Source organism: Carex rostrata, chromosome 25, assembly GCF_964058835.1.
Source record: "Carex rostrata chromosome 25, lpCarRost1.2, whole genome shotgun sequence".
NCBI lineage: Eukaryota > Viridiplantae > Streptophyta > Magnoliopsida > Poales > Cyperaceae > Carex > Carex rostrata.
Window position 1 is genome coordinate 7,424,134 of NC_135942.1, and position 19,004 is coordinate 7,443,137.

Sequence of the window (19,004 nt, forward strand, 5' to 3'; positions counted from 1 at the left end):
CTTTTCCACATCCACTTTTCTCTCTTCCTCCTTTTTTTTTTCTCAAGAAATTATCAATTGTGAGAGAGCGAACTTTATTGTTGTTTCTTCAAATTTATTGTTGAAAGCAGTGTTGTAAATAACGGTATGCGGTCATCAAATTGACAGTGTACCATCAAGCGATTAATTGAGAATAATCGGTCAATTAGTTGGAAAAATTCATGACGGTTTGGTCACCGCCAATGACTAATCGGCCGATTAATCAGTCTAAACGGAAGTTTTTTACAACACTGGTTGAGAGAAAGAAAGCTCAGCCAAGATAATTTTATAAATCTAAGTTCCAGTTGTGTAAAAATTTAAATCAAAAGTCAAAAAATTCATCTACTCGATCTCTACCTATTGTTGGCAATTTCAAATTTTTCGGATGTTTTTTCTAAATTTTCAAAAGTTGTTATAATTGAAGTATATTCTCATATAGAAATAATAGAATAAAGTTAATTAGATGTTATTTCATTTGTGTAGCAACATTATGATGTTAATATGCTTTAATTTACGTGTTGTTGTGAACCTCTCAAATTTTTGTTGGAGAAAATTTACATAATATGAAAGAAATTTTGTTAACGTTACATATAATCGTGAGAAAGGAAATTGTAATGCAATATTGTAGAAAAAATGTTCATTATTTAGGTATTTCTAATTAATTTTTTACATAAAATCATGGAATTTGTTTAGCCAAATTTATGTAGAATAATTTATTAATTAAAAATTAACATAAAAGTATTTAGAAAAAATAACGTGGAAATTCCCATAGAATAGCATACAAATTGTAGGATTATTTAGAGTGAGTCTATGGTACTATGCATATTACGATTTGTTACCGTGCTACGGCTCTATATTCGAGTTTTCAAATCCTAACGGTTGATCCGAACCATTCATCTTGTTCTCCATATTAATATGTGTTTGGAGACCAAATTTTATATTTTTTGAAATTTTTTTACTATTTTTTTAGATTTATTGAAAATCACTGTTTTTGGATGGTCCAGAATTTTCAGATCAAGTGATTTTCTAAATATCTAAAAAAATAGTAAAAAAATGAAAAAAATGAAAAATTTGGTTTCCAAACACATATTAATATGAAGAACAGGATGAACGGTTCGGATCGACCGTTAGGATTTAAAAACTCAAATATAAAGCCGTAGCACGGTAACAACCCGTGATATGCATAGTACCATAGACTCACTCGATTATTTATGTATGAATTTTGTGGAGAAGAAAAATAATGTAATATACAAAAATTATTAAGCGCACATTTTATTTGATGTGGCAAGAAAAATGAGTGACACGCAAAATTATTTTAAGTTCCTGCTATTTTTCAAAGCCCTCACATAATTTTTTTTCAAATATTTAATTCTGATTTTTTTAATTATCAGAATAAAATAATGGGATGCATCTCTGTAGTCAGGAGCGGTTTCCAAAGGGCCGCTGTTTTTTTTTTTTTTCTCCCCGTTGTTTCTGACCCATTATTTGAATTTCTTAAAATACGATCCTACGGAACAAAATTAAAAAAATAAAAACAAAATCGAAGAAGAAGAAGAAGAGGAAATTGAAAATTGAAATAATTGGAAAACTGTTATTGATTTATGGTGATTAGATCACTATGCATCTCAAAGACTCCCTTATAATTGAACTGATTAGGACTGCCACAGTATGGATAATCTGATTAACTAGAAACAAATGTTGCTTCAATAATACACTTGTACACTCATACCAAAGTATTGGCAGTAGAATTATAGCTCTTACCTTTTGTAAATCCAGACTAGATGACTCTTACTTTAAATTAACTTTAATCCTTCCAATTGATACATCTCTTTTGACTCAGGCAGATCCTTATCGTGGTCTCGAGAGGTTAGATCTTTCAGAATACCTTCGAGATAGGGCTGAATTTGAAGCAATGAATGGAGTGGGAGTGATAATGATCTCCTCTGATCCATCTCACTCTAGTTCTTCTTCTGACGACTGTTCCTGTGTTGATTCCTCCACTACATCTTAAAATCAACTTTAAGACTTACTTTTGCTAATTTCGCTATGAATTGATTGTTCTGTATCTGAAGAACTCCCTGTCTTTGCTATATGGATAACACCTAGTTGTCTAACAACTAGTGTGCTCCTTTTGTTTTGTAACTCAACAAATTTCTATGATATAAGCTGTAATCTGTGAGACATTTTAGTTTTTAATAAAACTGGTGGTAACTCCACTTTTATTAAAAAAATAATAATAATTGGAAAACTGTTTGGGGGGGGGGCGGGGGGGCGGGGGGGGGGGAGAGAGGAAACTGTTACAAGAGTTTTGGGAAATGTGAAGAAGCTACTAATATAAATTTCGAAACCTCATGACATTGACACTACTGGAAAATGTTTATAGAACTTGATAATTAAATAACATGTTCTGTAATAAATTGTTATCTCCAATTCTGTAACGAAGATAATCTATTCGGCAAGTTGTATTTTTATGAGTAATTTTTTTTTTTCAAGAAAGTAAGCCCCCACACTAAAGTATATAAATATTAATATGAATCATTGATTGTGTCCATGTTTTTTTTAAGATATGTTTGTTTTAGAATTATATATGTCTAGAAAGAAAAATAGTATATTTGTTTGTATCAAGGTTCTAAATAGCGATTATAGCACTATAGCTTTTGAGGTCCGAAAAAGCTATAGCTACCTATTTAGAACCCTAGTTTGTATATTTTGATTTAAAATATGATTATGTTAGTGATTAGTTTTTGTTAAAAAAATATATTTTTAATGACAATATAACAAATTAAACGTGAGAAAAAATATTTTTTTTTACCATAATGATTTATTATATGATTATATATATTTGTATTTTATGTTATTTATATTTGTTAATGAGAAATTAATTTATTGAATAAAATGTTAATTTTATTTATAATAGAGGAGGGATCGAGTTACAACAATTCTGAGTTACAACATTTTGACACTATTTATTGACCTTTGGATCTGCTTTAAAAATAGTGCACATCTATAAAAATTTGTCGCTGAAATTCATCTCTCTAAGGACTGGACACGTCCAGTTAAATAAACCCCCCAAACCTCACTCTAATGGAGGCATCCAATTAATGAAACTCCGGACCCCTCTCTCTCGTGAAAAATCCCAAGCAGCGAAAACCTAGACGGTGCGCCGCGCCCTGTCCTCCCACCCCGACCCAATCCTCTCCTCAACGACCTCGCCTCTCCTCTCTCGGCGCCGCACCGAACCCTCCTCTCTCCTCCACGACCTCGCCTCTCCTCCGCTTACTTTTCTCTTGCCTCTACGCCTCATCTGTCTCTCTACCGTCGGAGGTCTCAAATGCACTTCGGTTGGAAATTTCTTTGCTGAAACAAAAGGACCTTTATTTGCTCCAAACCGATGTTGATAAGGTATTTATCTTTTCGAGTAACTTTGTTGTTTAATTTTATGTGGTAATATTTGGCATCAACTATTGAAAATTTCATAAACTTACGGTGATTTGAGCATGCACATTTTATATATTTGTTCATGTAGGATGTAATGAACTCAATTTACATTTGAGTTTTGATAGCTGAATTTTTGCAAGAGTAATGTGAAGAAAAGGGTAAAAGAGGAAATTTTTGATTAAAATTTTTGATTAAATCAATCTATAAAATGCTCACAGGAGGAAGGATTACTTGCAATTTTAGAGAAGTGTAGCAGGCCAAAGCACCAACGGTGCGAATTTTCAGATACACCCTCTTAAAAGAATTTTTTTTTACAAGAGATGTTCTTCGGAAAAGAAAAGTGGCTTGTGAGTTGGATTGGATAAGTATGATGATCAGAGGGAGAAGTCAGCGTTGCATCTCATGTACACCTGCTTGTATGCACTCGGTCTAGAGCTATGGATCTAGGGTTCTTGAGAGGGACAACAACTTGTGATGTTTATATGACAACTAAAATCTTTTGTATAGTTCTTATGTAAAATTGTTTATATGACAACTTGTGATGTTTCTATTGTGTTGTTATTTTTTTGTGTTATATTTTTTTCGTTATGCTTAGATGTTGTAAATTTTTAGGATATAGATTCTTTTGAGATGTAATTTTTCAATATGAAGTTGTTAAATGGAAGTAAATTTGTGGTGTGATGTGTGGTGTTGATGAATGGAAGTAAATTTGATCTTTAGATGCCCTTTTAATTTATATTTCTAACTGATGTCTGATTTTGCGTACCAATTTTTGTATTTTCAAAAGCTGAACTTTGATCCTTCACCAAAAATTGTAGAAAAATCCAAAAAATGTGAAACTTATTTCTGTATACTCATGGCAATGTCCTCTATTAGCTTGTGTAACAGTTTCACTAAATTTGATCTCTAGATGCCCTTTTAATTCATGTTTCTAACTGATGTCTGATTTTTTTTTTCTGCGTACCAGTCTTTGTATTTTCAAAAGTTGAACTTTGAACCTTCACCAAAAATTGTAGAAAAATCCAAAAAATGTGAAACTTATTTCTGTGTATTCATGGGGATGTCCTCTATTAGCTTGTGAAATAGTTTCACTAAATTTGATATCTAGATGCCCTTTTAATCTATGTTTCTAACTGATGTCTGATTTTGATTTTTTCTGCGTATCAGTTTTTGTATTTTCAAAAGTTGAACTTTGAACCTTCACCAAAAATTGTAGAAAAATTCAAAAAATGTGAAACTCTAATCCCTAGGAATCTAGATACCCTTTTAACTTTAGCATTCACTTTAGCATTCATACAAAATCTATTCCTCTACATTCAAAATCTATATAGGAAGCAAACAAGTTAAATATCCTAGGAATCTAACCCCTTTTTGCAAGTTGTACTATAGTGACCAAGTTCATGACAAATACCACATTTTCTTTTTTGTTTTTTAGCAAGATCCATACCTACTTCAAAACCACCTTTCAACCTTCCATTGCTTGAAACCTCTTCTGGGCGTACTTTTGTGCGTCCTTTTGTTTTAGAGACTTGTGGATCAGCAATAGGGATATGGGGAGCATCGAGTCCACTTTCTTCCACTTCATTGACTTCTTTGGTAGAATTCTTCAATTTTGAAACCTCTTCATATGCTTTGTCCATTGCATCCATAATCAATTGATAAGCTCCATCACATTCATGCAAGCAAGATAACAAAAGATTTGCTTTGCGATGGAAGTGCATTGTGTGCATCAAAGACGACTTATCCTTCTCTACCATTATAGGAACGGGAATGTCATCGGCTGCCTCTTTGGTCCACCTTGGAAGAATGTACTTGTGAGGTATTTGTTGTACATCTTTCTTTTGAAATATTGCTAATATGTGTCGACATAGGATACCTTTAAACTCAAAAAGATGACACTCACATGAAGCGTCCCTCGAAGAAGTGTTGATAGAAACTCTAAACTTCTGATTAGGGTCTAGGTTATGTGACACAAGGTAGGTGTAATCAAAACCACTTTTCTCTAACTTTTTCTTGGTAAATCGGTTGCTCTCTTCGACCTCATTCTCAAACTTGTTGAAGATGTTTCTTGTGTACACTATTGCGGCATGTTCAGCTATTGGAGGTCTTCCTTTAGGGACAGGATGCATGTGCTTAGAGGCATAGTGTTCTCGATTTTCATCCATGTATCTACGCATAAGGGCTTGTTCATACTTGGCAATAAATTCCCGCAAAGTTGTACCACTATGCACAAAGGAATCAAAGAAAGAGTGCATACTCTCGACACGTTGTGTGGTACTCATACCAGCGGAAAACACCGTTCGATTATAAACCGGAATCCAAAAATTTCGAATTTCATAAATTTGTTGAAGCCATGTTTCACCCGCCAAATTGTACCTTGACATAAAATTGAACAATATAAATTTATAATACTAGACTAATAATAAGATGTCAAAAAATTATAGATTATACAAAGTGTACCTTGTCATAATTGCATTCCACTCTCTTTCAAACTCCTCAATTGTGATTGATTGATATAAGCATGCCTTTATGTCCTTCTTGAATGGTGACTTCTTTTTGTAAAGATTTCCATATTTTTCAGGAAACTTTTTCATGATATGCCAAAGACACAATCTATGAGTAGTTGTTGAAAAAACTTTCTTCACCATATTCCCAATGGCTTTATCTTGATCAGTGAGAATTGTTATAGGCGCCTTACCATTCATTGCATCTAACCAAGTTCTAAACAACCACTCGAATGATTCTTCTGTTTCATCTTGCAACAAAGCAAAACCAAATAATATGGATTGCAAATGGTTGTTGACACCTACAAAGAGAGCTAGTGGCATGCAATATTTGTTGGTTTTGTATGTAGTGTCAAACACCACCACATCTCCAAAACGTTCATAACATAATCGCGCCCTAGAGTCCACCCAAAAGAAATTCACCATTCGGGAATCTTTGTCAAGAAAAATTTCATAATAGAAATTCGGATCTTGAGCTTGCTTTGTTCTACAATAATGAAAAACACTCTCCGCATCACCCATATCCAAATTCAATGTTCTTAGATTTCTCACATGGTTCCAACAATCTCTACTTGAAAAGTTAACACCGGGTTCATCATTCAAAATATCCGGTATTCGTAAATAGTATTTGTATTCGTATTGTATATGTATTTGTATTTGTATATGTATTTGTATTCGTAAATAGTAGAGAACTTCAAGTTGTATATTTTTATTTATTTTTATATAAAAAGATGGAGATCTAGTTTACTAATCCGAATTTCGAACTCATAATTTATTATATAATTTTGCTATTAAATTAAAAGTTAGTTCTTAACCAGTGGTATTTGACATAACAAAAATCCATATAAAAAGAAGAACATATGGGAAGCTGGAACGAATGAGTGTCTGCCACCGCGTGCAGACTTGGATCTTACGCGCGCTGACACCAAACCAGTATCCCCTCTTCCTCATATATATATATATATTATATATATATTTGAATTCTTCGCACTGGATCTAATTAAATTCATCAACTACAATGGGTATCGTCCCTCTCTAGTATCGATCGACTAGCTGTTGAAGCTCTTTAATTAATAGTTGATTTCAGCCCTCCATATAAAACATTATATGTATAGTTTTTCTCAAAATGTACTTTTAACATTACATGCACAACAAAAATGAGAGGAGTATTCGCGACCGATACTGTCGGTATACCGTCGCAAATACTACCGTCACTAATAGAAAAAACACTTTTATGACGGTATACCCTCGGAAGTAGTCACTTTTATCATCACGAATACTCCTCTATTCTTGTTGTGATGATAAATAAACGGTTAAACAGTTTAACAACAAGTTTAATTGTGTTTTTTTTTTAACGAAAATGTACCTTTATCTTTCAGTGGGTATTTCGCTTTGGGATAAAAAGTTTCATAATTCAATCATATAATTAAGCCGGCCACGACATATCTTATGAAAGTTATAACAAATCATAAACAAAGTTGTATGCCGTAATATGTTTTGAACAATGATTATTTGACGAGTATCTAAATTACGATGTGTGTGCTAACTTCTAACAATAGTGTAGTTCTAAATTTTCATAATTTTTTTTTAGTTAGAAATTTTTCATCAATTTAAACCGCTAACAATAGAATTAATATTCTTAAGTTTTCATCACTCACCACATAATTATAGAAAAGAAAGCAGGAAGGAAGGAGATATTATTTTTCCTCTCTGAGCTCAGAAAGAAAGAAAATCGATGATGGCAACAGTATGCCCTCCGCTAGATTTTGGCGGGAAATACTACACACTGACAGATGGGGTCTGTGTGAGAGAGAGCAGTTACTTCGGTGGCAAAGCGATACTTAACCAAGGAGTTGGGTATGCTGTTGTGTTGGGCTTTGGTGCATTCTTCGCTCTCTTCACTTCCTTCTTAGTAAGTACTCTTTTTCTTCTTTGCATATTCGTCAAGAGAACCAGGATTAGTTCATTTGATAAGTTTGAGGGGTGCCACATGAACATTAATTCTTTGATGCACGGCAGTTCCAGGAAGCAAATCAGATTTTATGGGGGGGTGCCTGGCCCCCGCTCGTACCCCCCTAGTTCCGCTCCTGTGCCCTTGTCCTTTCTTATTTTTGCATTTTCTATTGCAGTAAAGACAATTGAATTGGGACAACTCCAACCGATTGCATATCTGAAACCAATCATAAGGTACTGGTACCAGCCCTATTATTTTGACAAAGATTACAATGATATCATTATACATGTTTTGATGCAACCCGTGACAGCATGATAGTTGTGGCCCTTAAACTGAAAAAACAAAAGAAATAATGGGTATGCAATTACAAAAACCCTGGTAAATTGTAGACTCGGTACTGTACCTGCAGTACTCAACTGGTACACTACACTACTGGAATCAGCAAGTATGGGTATCGTTGATGTGACTTGTTAATTGACTGCTTATGAACTAAAAAGGACCAATTTCATTGTCTTTGTTAGTACGAAGTAACAGTGTTGGTGTAAATTTGCAGGTGTGGCTCGAGAAACGGTATGTAGGTTCAATTCACACATCAGAATGGTTTAACACAGCTGGAAGAAGTGTAAAGACTGGTCTAATTGCTAGCGTCATCGTCTCTCAGGTATTTAGGGTTTAGAGTGTAAACATCAAGTTTGATCCAATTCAAAATTAATTATTGCCACATTTATCTTTTATATTGTACTGTTACAGTGGACATGGGCTGCAACTATCTTGCAAAGTTCAAATGTGGCATGGAAATATGGAGTCAGTGGTCCTTTCTGGTACGCGAGTGGTGCCACTATACAGGTATGGTTTTATTCAAATATGAAATGTATTTTAAGTCTCCGTTCTCCTCAAGATTTTAATTTTTTGCTCATATTTTAACTTGAGCAGGTGTTGCTATTCGGTATCTTGGCTATAGAGATCAAAAGAAAAGCACCAAATGCACATACAGTCTGTGAAATTGTAAAAGCCAGGTAGGATAATCGAAAGAACAATACAAGTACGTATTTTGAAACTATCAGCTAAAACTTGATCATGATTTTATATCTATATTTGTACTCACAGATGGGGCACAGCGGCTCATATAGTGTTTCTTGTGTTCTGCTTTGTGACAAATATAATTGTTACTGCTATGCTTTTGCTGGGAGGGTCAGCTGTTGTAAATGCACTTACTGGCATGAACATTTACGCTGCAAGTTTCTTGATCCCTCTTGGTGTGATAGTTTATACCTTTCATGGTGGACTGAAAGCTACCTTCTTGGCAAGCTATATCCATTCTGTTATAGGTAATTTAATGCATATATCTTACACAATCTTAGATATTTTTTTTGGGTTAACCTGACAAAGCATGATTCTACCAGTTAGTTCCTTGCTATATTGCATGAACTTGGCACTCTCTGTTATGATACTGCAATTTACTTTATTATGCTAACCTCTTCAATAATAACAATAACAAAGAAAACCATAAAATATGTAATTATGTAGATACAAAAATCATATCCCGAAGGAATTGGACACTTTTGTGCCTGATTAAGTGTCTAGTTTGCAATATGAAGTAATAACCTTTCTTGTCATGTGTCACAGTGCATGTGGTATTGGTGGTTTTTGTATTTCTGGTCTACATGTCAAGCAAACAGCTGGGCAGTCCAAAAACAGTATATAATCATTTGATGGAGGTCACCAGCATGTATCGAGTTTGTTCGGATCCAATCTCTCACCAGGGCCAGGCTTGTGGGCCCATAAATGGGAACTACAAGGGGTCGTTCCTCACCATGTTGAGCTCCGGTGGCTTCATTTTTGGCATCATAAATATTGTGGGAAATTTCGGTACCGTCTTTGTAGACAATGTAAGTTTGCTTTTTCTTTCTGTTTTTTTCTTTACTTTCTCTATTTTTCTTTTTTTTCTTTTTTTGAGATAATTAAGTAGGCAATCACCTACTCAATAATTCATTTCTTGCCTTTTTTAACTTTACACTATTCCAAGTTCTCATTTTATCTATATTGTAACTAATACCTTTCAAAACTTGCAAGAATTCGATGTGGAAATCTAGATACAAAAAAGTTGCTTACTAACAAAAGATAGGCCATTGAGAAGGCAAGGAAGAAAAAATGGGCCATTTAATTAATTTCGGTAAACCTCTGAATCATAACTGAAATTTCTCTGATTATGGAAATGTGCATGACTTTTATATAAATATAAGAAAAATTGAGATACCAGAATTCTGGGTAGTTTATCAATAATATTAGGAGATGTCAGTATAAATTATTGACACCTAATGTTAGAGAGTTAATGGACCAAAAAAAAGGTTTCTTGTTACAATTTGCAGAATCGATACAATTTGTTTGTAGGGATATTGGATTAGTGCTATAGCAGCTCGGCCATCGTCAACCCACAAGGGATACCTGTTAGGTGGTTTGGTCTGGTTTGCTGTCCCTTTTTCTTTGGCAACATCCTTGGGACTTGGTGCACTTGCACTTGACTTGCCTATAAACGTAACTGAGGCCGACAAAGGGCTTGTACCTCCTGCCACAGCAACTGCCTTAATGGGAAAATCTGGCTCTGTACTTCTTCTAACCATGCTTTTTATGTAATTTATCTCCACTTTCTTGTTACAATTTATTCCATTTATTTATAACATATATGCATATCCGGACATGCATTGATCTGGAGCGAAAAAAGATAAAAGTTGAAATCTGAAATGAAGCATCATTAACAGTTCAATTATTCCAATTCCAGGGCAGTGACATCAGCCGGCTCCTCTGAGCTGGTGGCAGTCTCCTCTTTGTGTACGTATGACATCTACCGCACATACATTAATCCCGATGCAAACGGTAAACAAATCCTCAACATCTCCCGCGGGGTTATGCTGGGCTTTGGTTGCTTCATGGGTGTACTTGCAGTGATGCTCAACGTAGTCGGTGTCTCTCTTGGGTGGATGTACCTCGCTATGGGGGTACTAATCGGCTCTGCCGTTCTTCCAATTGCATTCTTGCTTTTGTGGCGTAAAGCTAATGCAATTGGAGCCATGGCTGGTACCATCCTCGGCTGCATATTGGGAATCATCACATGGCTAACTATGACGAAAGTTTTGTATGGACGTGTCGACCTTGATACAACAGGTCGTGATGCACCTATGTTAGTGGGAAATTTGATGTCAATTTTGGTTGGGGGGCTTGTGCATGCTGTCTTTAGTTTCTGGCAGCCGCAGAATTATGACTGGGAAACAACCAAGCAAATAACAACTGTAGATACAGTAAAGGAGCATTTACCAGATGAAGAGTTCAAGGAGGAAAAATTGGTAAAAGCCAAGTGGTGGATTGTTAAATGGGGTGTCGGTTTTACAATTGTGATAGTTATTCTGTGGCCAGTGCTTTCCCTCCCTGCAAGTAATAATCAATTATACTAACATCTTTTTTTCTGAAATGATTAAATTAACAGGCATGTGAACTAAAATTCAAGCTAGCATCACCTCATGCTAATCATATCTATATATATCTAAATGTGCAGAGAGATTTAGCCTTGGTTACTTCACATTTTGGGCGACAATTGCCATTGCTTGGGGAACAGTTGCATCATCTGTGATCATCATAATGCCATTATACGAGAGCTGGGACACAATCCAGACAGTGTTTGCTGGTTTATTTACAAACCAGAGGCTCTTTACAAAGATTGATGAAATGGATATAAGATTAAGAGCTATCATGGGGGCAATTCCAGAAGCAGATAAGTTGTATTTAATTATTAGAGAAGGAGAAGGAGAAGGAGAAAGCAAAGAAGTTTGATTTGGTTATGGAGGATTATGGTAACGATCCAGCTAGTGTAAAGGCAGAAGAGACAAATGTATAATTTCATTTCTGTACAGCCTATGCTAGGTTATGCATGCTTTTAATTTTTAGGACTTGGTTGATTAGATAAATTAAAAGCTAGCTAGCGCTAATTTATCTAGGACAGATCTGTAGTTTAAATTTAGATTAATGAAAAAAAAATCTTTTCCAAAAGAGCTTAATCAATGTGTATTTATTTATTGAATAATTATACTAATTTTCTCACCCCTGTCTCCCATTTTTCCCCGCACTCTCTCTTCAATATTAACTTCCTTAACAGCCATTTATCTCCCCATTTATTCTGCTAATAATTTCTATTTATCCCTGTATTAAATTAGACTGTTATTTAATAGCAATCCCCGCATTAATTATGTTGTCCTATAATAACAATCTCTGCATTAATTATGTTATCCTATAATAACAATCCCCGCATTAATTATGTTGTTCTATAATAACAATCCCCGCATTAATTATACTGTCCTAAAATAACAATCCCTACATTAATTATATTTTTCTTTAATAATAATTCTCACTAACATAAAATATTAATCCATGTAACATAAAGTATTTATCCATATAACATAAAGTATTTATCATTATGCTTGAGAAGTATTTATCATTGATGTTTTACTAAAAGTTGCAGCTGTGTCTGAAAAATATTTATCCATGTAACATAAAATATTTATCATTATGTCTGAGAAGTATTTATTATTGATGTTTTATTGAAAGTTGCAATTATATCTGAGAAATATTTATCCATGTAACATAAAGTACTTATCCATGTAATATAAATTATTTATCATTATGCTTGAGAAGTATTTATCATTGATGTTTTACTAAAAATTGCAGTTATGTCTGAAAAGTATTTATCAATGTAACATAAAGTATTTATCCATATAACATAAAATATATATCATTATGTCTGAAAAGTATTTATTATTGATGTTTTGCTAAAAGTTGCAATTATGTTTGAGAAGTATTTATTCATGTAACATAAAGTATTTATCCACGTAGCATAAAGTATTTATCCATGTAACATAAAATATTTATCATTATGTCTGAGAAGTATTTATCATTGGGTGAGGGGATTGTTTATTTAATGGTCCCCAGTTGTGCGGGGACAATCCAAAAAAAAAAAAGAAATTTTGTGCGGGGATAACTGATAAGTATTTATGAGAGGACTGTTTATTTAATGGTCCTCAGTTGTGCGGGGACGATTAAAAAAAAAAAAATTTGTGCGGGAACAATTGATGGATTTATTATTTCATAAATAGAGATCATTACATAGGGATTAATATTTTATAAATTCAAGATAAATATTTTGATGCTTCAAGTTAAATACTAATAGTTTACGAAACGCTTATTAATGACTGAGCGCCCCCCCCCCCCCCCCCCCCCATGATATTTTTGACAGTTTGTGCAGAATTTTTTGCAGAGATAGACCTGCGGAGATTGTTATCATGATTCTTATTTATTTTGCTTGATGGCGTTGGTGCTAATTTTGTAAGACTAGAGGACTACAATACAAAAAGGCTAGTCCACTGCCCACTGGTATGTTCTGAAGTTCATTCTCCATTTAACATTACAAAGAAAAAATTAAGTGATTTTATAGTTGCTGACCTCAACGGATTATTCACGAAATGGGAGTATTACTGAATACAGTTATATATATATCAATCTGTGATAAATACATTTTCAAACATTTAATCCTTAATAATTAGGTCCTTAACAGCCAATATAACATAACTATATTAATTGCTGTTTAAATATATGTATGAATTTTATTCATTTGTTTAAATATAATCCCATTCGTAAAAAAAATCTGGGAATCTGATCCCGATCCAATCGCCTGGTAGTACGTCGCAATGAATAAATTATTAGAAAAATAGTGTTGCGTTTGTGGAAATGAGGAAAACAGGGCCTAAATTCTGGGCTGAAATAATAAATAATTCCATCTTGGATCAGTATTTGATTAGGATTAGGATAATACAACCTCTAAGCAATTCATGCTTTATTAAGCCTTTATATGCTGATCCTAAGTACTGACAAATTTAATATTGTGTATGTGTTAAAAATAAAGAAATAAATTATTTGTTTTCGGAAACTGATTAACTAGAAGACTGACATTTTTTTTAAATATATTATATAATTTTTATTTTTTTACAAAGGGTAAATTTATGTACTTTATAATTTAAATGAGTTTTAATATAAAAGACATTAAAATGAGTAAATTTATAAATTTTTAAAATTTAGAATAAAAAGTAAATATAATATTATGAATTTTATAGAAACAAGTCCGTAATTTCAAACTTTTGAAACGTATACATACAATTTTCCGAAACTTTTATTCTAAGTTGTCTCCAAAACTTTGGCCTCAATCAGGGTTCTAAATAGCACGTTATAGCGACGCAATACCGGCGCTGTAGCGTTTTCGAACCTTGAACGCTACACTATGGGATAAAAATGCGTTATTTCAACTATGACCACTATAGCAGTAATAGCGGTCCGCTATCTGTGCTATAGCGCGCACTGTGCTACATAGATTTTTATATAAAGACCCAAACTAAAAATTAATTTTAAAGATTACTTTTTTCAAGGTCTAAATTGATTTTGATTTTAAATAGAAAAAAGATAGAGAGTTTATTCCATGATGCCTATGTTTTTTTTAATAGAAAAAAAGATAGTTTATGCCATGATGTTTTGGTTATTTTGAATGGAAAAAGATAGATAGTTTATGATATTATTAGAGATATTTTGAATAGCAATTTGGGCTTTGTACTGGTTCAATATAAATATTCTAATTTCTTGATCAATTTTGTGTTACTTAGTGTCCTATGAGACTTTAGAATAAGTTGATAATTAGTAGAAATATAAAATATAATTTTTTTAAAAAAAATTCTATGTAGGATAGCTTTCGCTATTGCTACGTTATTTGCAACAATTTTTTTTTTAGCCTATCCGCTATAACGCAATAATCACTATTTAAAACCTTGGCCTCAATCAAACCATTTTTTTTATAAACTATAAATAAAAATAAAAAAATTAACAAAAATTATAAGTTCCGAAATGTTAAATTGGTGCGCACCATTTTTTTTCTTTTTTTTTGTGCCGAATTGACATCTCGGTCCGATGATTTTCACGAGTTTTTAGACGACACGCGAAAGAAAATCAATACTTTTTCCTTGTGCTGAAATTGAAAAAATAAAAAAACTGTGTGTCAAATTCCCATCTTGGCAGTTGGCACATGTGAGGAAATTGAGGGAAAAAAAAGAAGAAGAAACAAAGAATTCGCATCTCGGCACATGGGGTAAAAATTGTTAAAATTCAATCGAACCGAGTGTCTATTTCGGCACGGCAAAAAAAAAAAAAAATTCACCAAAGACTACACCGTTTGATTGAAAAAAATTATGAAAACACCCACAGCCGAGCCGAGATGTCATCTCAGCACAGCACGGTCGAAAAAAAGAAACAAATTGATTTAACATTTCGGTACTTGTGATTTTGTAAAAACTGAAACAATAGAGTTGATTTGTTAATTTTTTATTTATTTATTAAATCAAACACCAGTCACCTGTAATGATGTGACACTCGGCAGAAGCTAATTGTCAAAAAACACTGCAGTTGCGGGGGCCACCGTGCATGCTACTTAAGAGGTTCTTTGTGGCAGATTTAGTATAAAAGCTTGGTAAAGGGATTTTCATTTTCTTGACCTGTTTCCACTGTGGCAGTGAATTAATTACATGAATGGCGTAACAGAAAATCAAAGAAGAAAGGAAACTAATCCGACGACTCTTAAATCCTCCAGTCATTAATGAAATTAATTGGACGACGCATGATGCATTCATATATGTAGCGAATGGATCGTGGATGTGTCAATCGGCAACTGGCTGTTAGTCGCGTGTGTGGACCCACCCGTGCGCTAAACACTTTTTAAGCACGGTATTCCAAGGAGTCCGGACTCCGGATCCATAATGTAACTCAATTTTTAGATTTACTATCTCCCCGTCTTTTCTATTTTTATTATTACCGGAGGGTTCAAATTCAATACAATTTTATTTTTTCCTGTTTAAAGAGAAAATAATTGAAAATATTTTTAGGTCATGTTTGATTGTGAAGTGGTGGAGTAAACTTTATACTTCATTTTTTAAGAAGTCAAACGAGAAGTAAATTTGAAAAAGTAAGATGGAGTAACATTTAAATTAATCCGGATTAAGTTACTTCACCTCTCTAGATGGAGTAACTTGCTCTACCTCCGTAAAGAGGAGAAGAAACAGAATGCTGAAAACTACCCTTTTTAATGAGCAATTCTTCAAGCTTTGTTAATCTTGTAATTAGACAATTCTTGTCAATACTAAACTTTAGCACCAAATAAAAATTAAGTTGAATTTGAAGTAAAAGCAAATTAACAATCACTGTTAAGCCCTAAACTTTCTCAAAATTATTCCCTACAAATGTAATCCCTTCACTGAAAGCAAGAGTCACTGAGAAATTATGACAGAAATTATACAAACTTTGTAAATGTTTGAGAAGGAAGGGGAGATGGGAAGTACCTCGGCCTCTGTAGCTCTATTGTAGAAAGGCTTGAGGGTTTGCTCCAAGTCGCTTCGCACGCAATCGCCCCACGCAAGCGATGACTTCGTGCACGTGAGGGTCGACCATACTCGCTCAGACCTAAGCCCCTCCCTCCAGGGGCGGACCCATGTGGAACCAGAGGGGGGCAGGCGCCCCCCCCCCCCCCCCCCCCCTTTGGATTTTGAGTTTTAGTGGTGATTTGTCGATTTCGATCGACTCTGCCCCTCCCTGAAAAAATTTTGCCCCTCTCTGGATGTTTAATTTCTAATTCGGGTTAAATATAGGGTTAAAATCAAAATAATTTTCTTAAATTATGATTGGTAATTAGAATTATAAGTTAGACGATCAGAAATTACAAGTCAAAGTATTATTTTTTATCAAGCACCCAATTAGTTAATGGATTTAAACCCGATTCGATAATTTTTTGCCCCCCCCCCCCCCCGACGAGAATCCTGGATCTGCCCCTGCCTCCCTCTAGGCCTCTTTCTTTCTCCCTTTAGGATTTAGGCGAATATCTCTCTCGCAATCTCTCTTTCTTATCTCTGAGTTGCTCAACAACTCGACTCAACCTGTGAGGGTTTTCTATCACAATCTCTCTCACAACATAAGAACAATGAAAAGAAGGAAGATTCAAACAGAAAGAAGAAGGGTGGTAATGTCTCTTCACTCTGTCCTCGCCGTTGCTTCCGATTAGGTACGCGATAAAGAAAAAGTTGCTAGGAGCAATCTATTAAATTTTAAAATTGTAATATATTGTGTGGTCTTGCGTGCAGTGGATATTTTTTTTCACTAAATTTAAATTTATACACGTAAAAATGATGTATTTAATCAAAAGACAACAAATTATTTAATTGGAGGGCTCATATTCAATTCGAAAATTTATCTTTCAATTACAGTCGTTGACGAATAGGACATCCAACATACTTAATAATGGAATAAAAATATTTACAACCAGAATATAGCTAAATAATAAAAAATATATATATACATACAGTTAAGACAAACAACAAGTGGGAAGTGTTATTAAATTCTTTATACATAAAAGATGTCAGCAAATGACAACTTGCATATTTTAAATGGTACGACTTCCCTGAAAAGGAATGGTATCTAATAAAATAGAACAAATGAATCATACTTTAATACATAATTAAATTTGTGGTAAGAGAATGCAGAAAATTTCAAAATTTATTGATAATTGATGTTAGCTGTTTCTATTTGTACTGAACTGCTAAATGCTAATCCATCTTTCTGGAGATAATAAACCAATTAATAATACCCATTAACTTTGATATACGCAAGCGCAAGCACTGAGCAGAGCTAGCGCTGATAATTGTCAAATATAGATAGAGAGCAGTTATCCTCCAAGGTAACTTAAATTTTGAGTTTCAAATTCGGACCATCTGATAATCAATCCGGTTCAATTAAATAATTAATTTACAGAGACTTTAATATTTATCTGATCGGATGATCTGAATTTTTTCTACAATAACACACGGTGATCGGTCAGTGGCGGAGCCATTATTGTTGAGGATTGGCTTGGATTTTCAATTCTTTTTATAAACTCAATATTTTAAATTGGATTGTTGTATTAATTATTCTGGAATTTTTTGGTCAAGTTCAAATTTCTCAAAGCATGATGTAATTTATAGTTTTTTTTTTAATTTTTACTTTAATATTATGATGAAATTAAAATTGTTAATACTTTTGTCTACCTCAGACTCAAATCCTAACTATGCCACTGTAATCATGGTATTTCGTGTACTGTAAGGATATATGTACATGCAGGATACTTGGAAGTTCCATAACCTACACATGAAATATTGGTAAGTAATGCGGGTTAATTAATTAAGGTAACGATACATTTGTAGGATCATAATGATTTGAGGTCTTAATGGGTAATTAATCCTGAAATTGCACTAAAAAAAAAATATGAATTACAAATATTAGCACACAAATTAAAGCTCTGGAGATAAATTAGGCAAGCAGCTTAATTATATGTATGGTCAACAAAAGCGCAAAATAATGTCTTTGAAGTTTAAAACTTTAAATTGGACAATTGGACTATTATCTGTTGATTGAAACGAATTTCTCTTCATGGGTTATGCTGAGATTTTTAATAGATGTAATTTTGCAAATAAATTTATTAAAATATATAATAGAGGATATCTCTTTTATGGGTTGGAACTAATTGGTTAGATCTTGACAATCTTAATAACTTTCATGAATGAAATTTAAATTTAGAATTAGAAAATAATAATAATATTATACAATTTGCTTGCATATTCTATATTTATTAAAAAAAAATGAGATGGGACAAGGTCTGCGGATTCAAGAGTTGACTTAGATTCTTTCTTTTCTTCTGTTTCCAGTTTCGCCATTACAAATTTATAATGATGTTTTATAATTATAAAACAAGTTGACTATGATTCCTTATGAAGTGTATTTTTAAATGTTTTTGACTTCTTCTTGAAAGGCAAGCCTATTGTTTTACAAATTAGCTTCCATTTTTTAGTTGGATTAATTCTTTCATTTTTCTTTTGTACAAAATTCAGAGAATATTCACGTCCTCAAAATATTTTTGAAACTTTTAACAACTGTTGAGTGCATCTAGGACTTTTATTTAAAAAAATATATGAGAAATATTTAGTTTA

The 19,004-nt window shown here is 33.3% G+C and overlaps 2 protein-coding genes across 2 annotated transcripts; one reads left to right on the plus strand and one right to left on the minus strand.

Moving 5' to 3' along the window:
- Positions 1 to 4,728: 4,728 nt before the first annotated feature.
- LOC144543707 (protein FAR1-RELATED SEQUENCE 5-like) lies at positions 4,729 to 6,560 on the minus strand. Its single transcript, XM_078292067.1, has 2 exons — positions 5,917 to 6,560; positions 4,729 to 5,832 (listed from the first exon to the last, which is right to left on the minus strand). The coding sequence occupies exons 1-2, from the start codon at positions 6,480 to 6,482 to the stop codon at positions 4,809 to 4,811; spliced, it is 1,590 nt and encodes a 529-aa protein (XP_078148193.1). The 5' UTR covers positions 6,483 to 6,560; the 3' UTR covers positions 4,729 to 4,808.
- Positions 6,561 to 7,695: 1,135 nt separating this feature from the next.
- Positions 7,696 to 11,944, plus strand: LOC144576273 (urea-proton symporter DUR3-like). The gene is made up of 9 exons (XM_078326593.1): positions 7,696 to 7,872; positions 8,468 to 8,575; positions 8,665 to 8,760; positions 8,848 to 8,930; positions 9,022 to 9,242; positions 9,541 to 9,803; positions 10,306 to 10,544; positions 10,694 to 11,343; positions 11,465 to 11,944. The coding sequence occupies exons 1-9, from the start codon at positions 7,696 to 7,698 to the stop codon at positions 11,737 to 11,739; spliced, it is 2,112 nt and encodes a 703-aa protein (XP_078182719.1). The 3' UTR covers positions 11,740 to 11,944.
- The last annotated feature ends 7,060 nt before the right edge of the window (positions 11,945 to 19,004 follow it).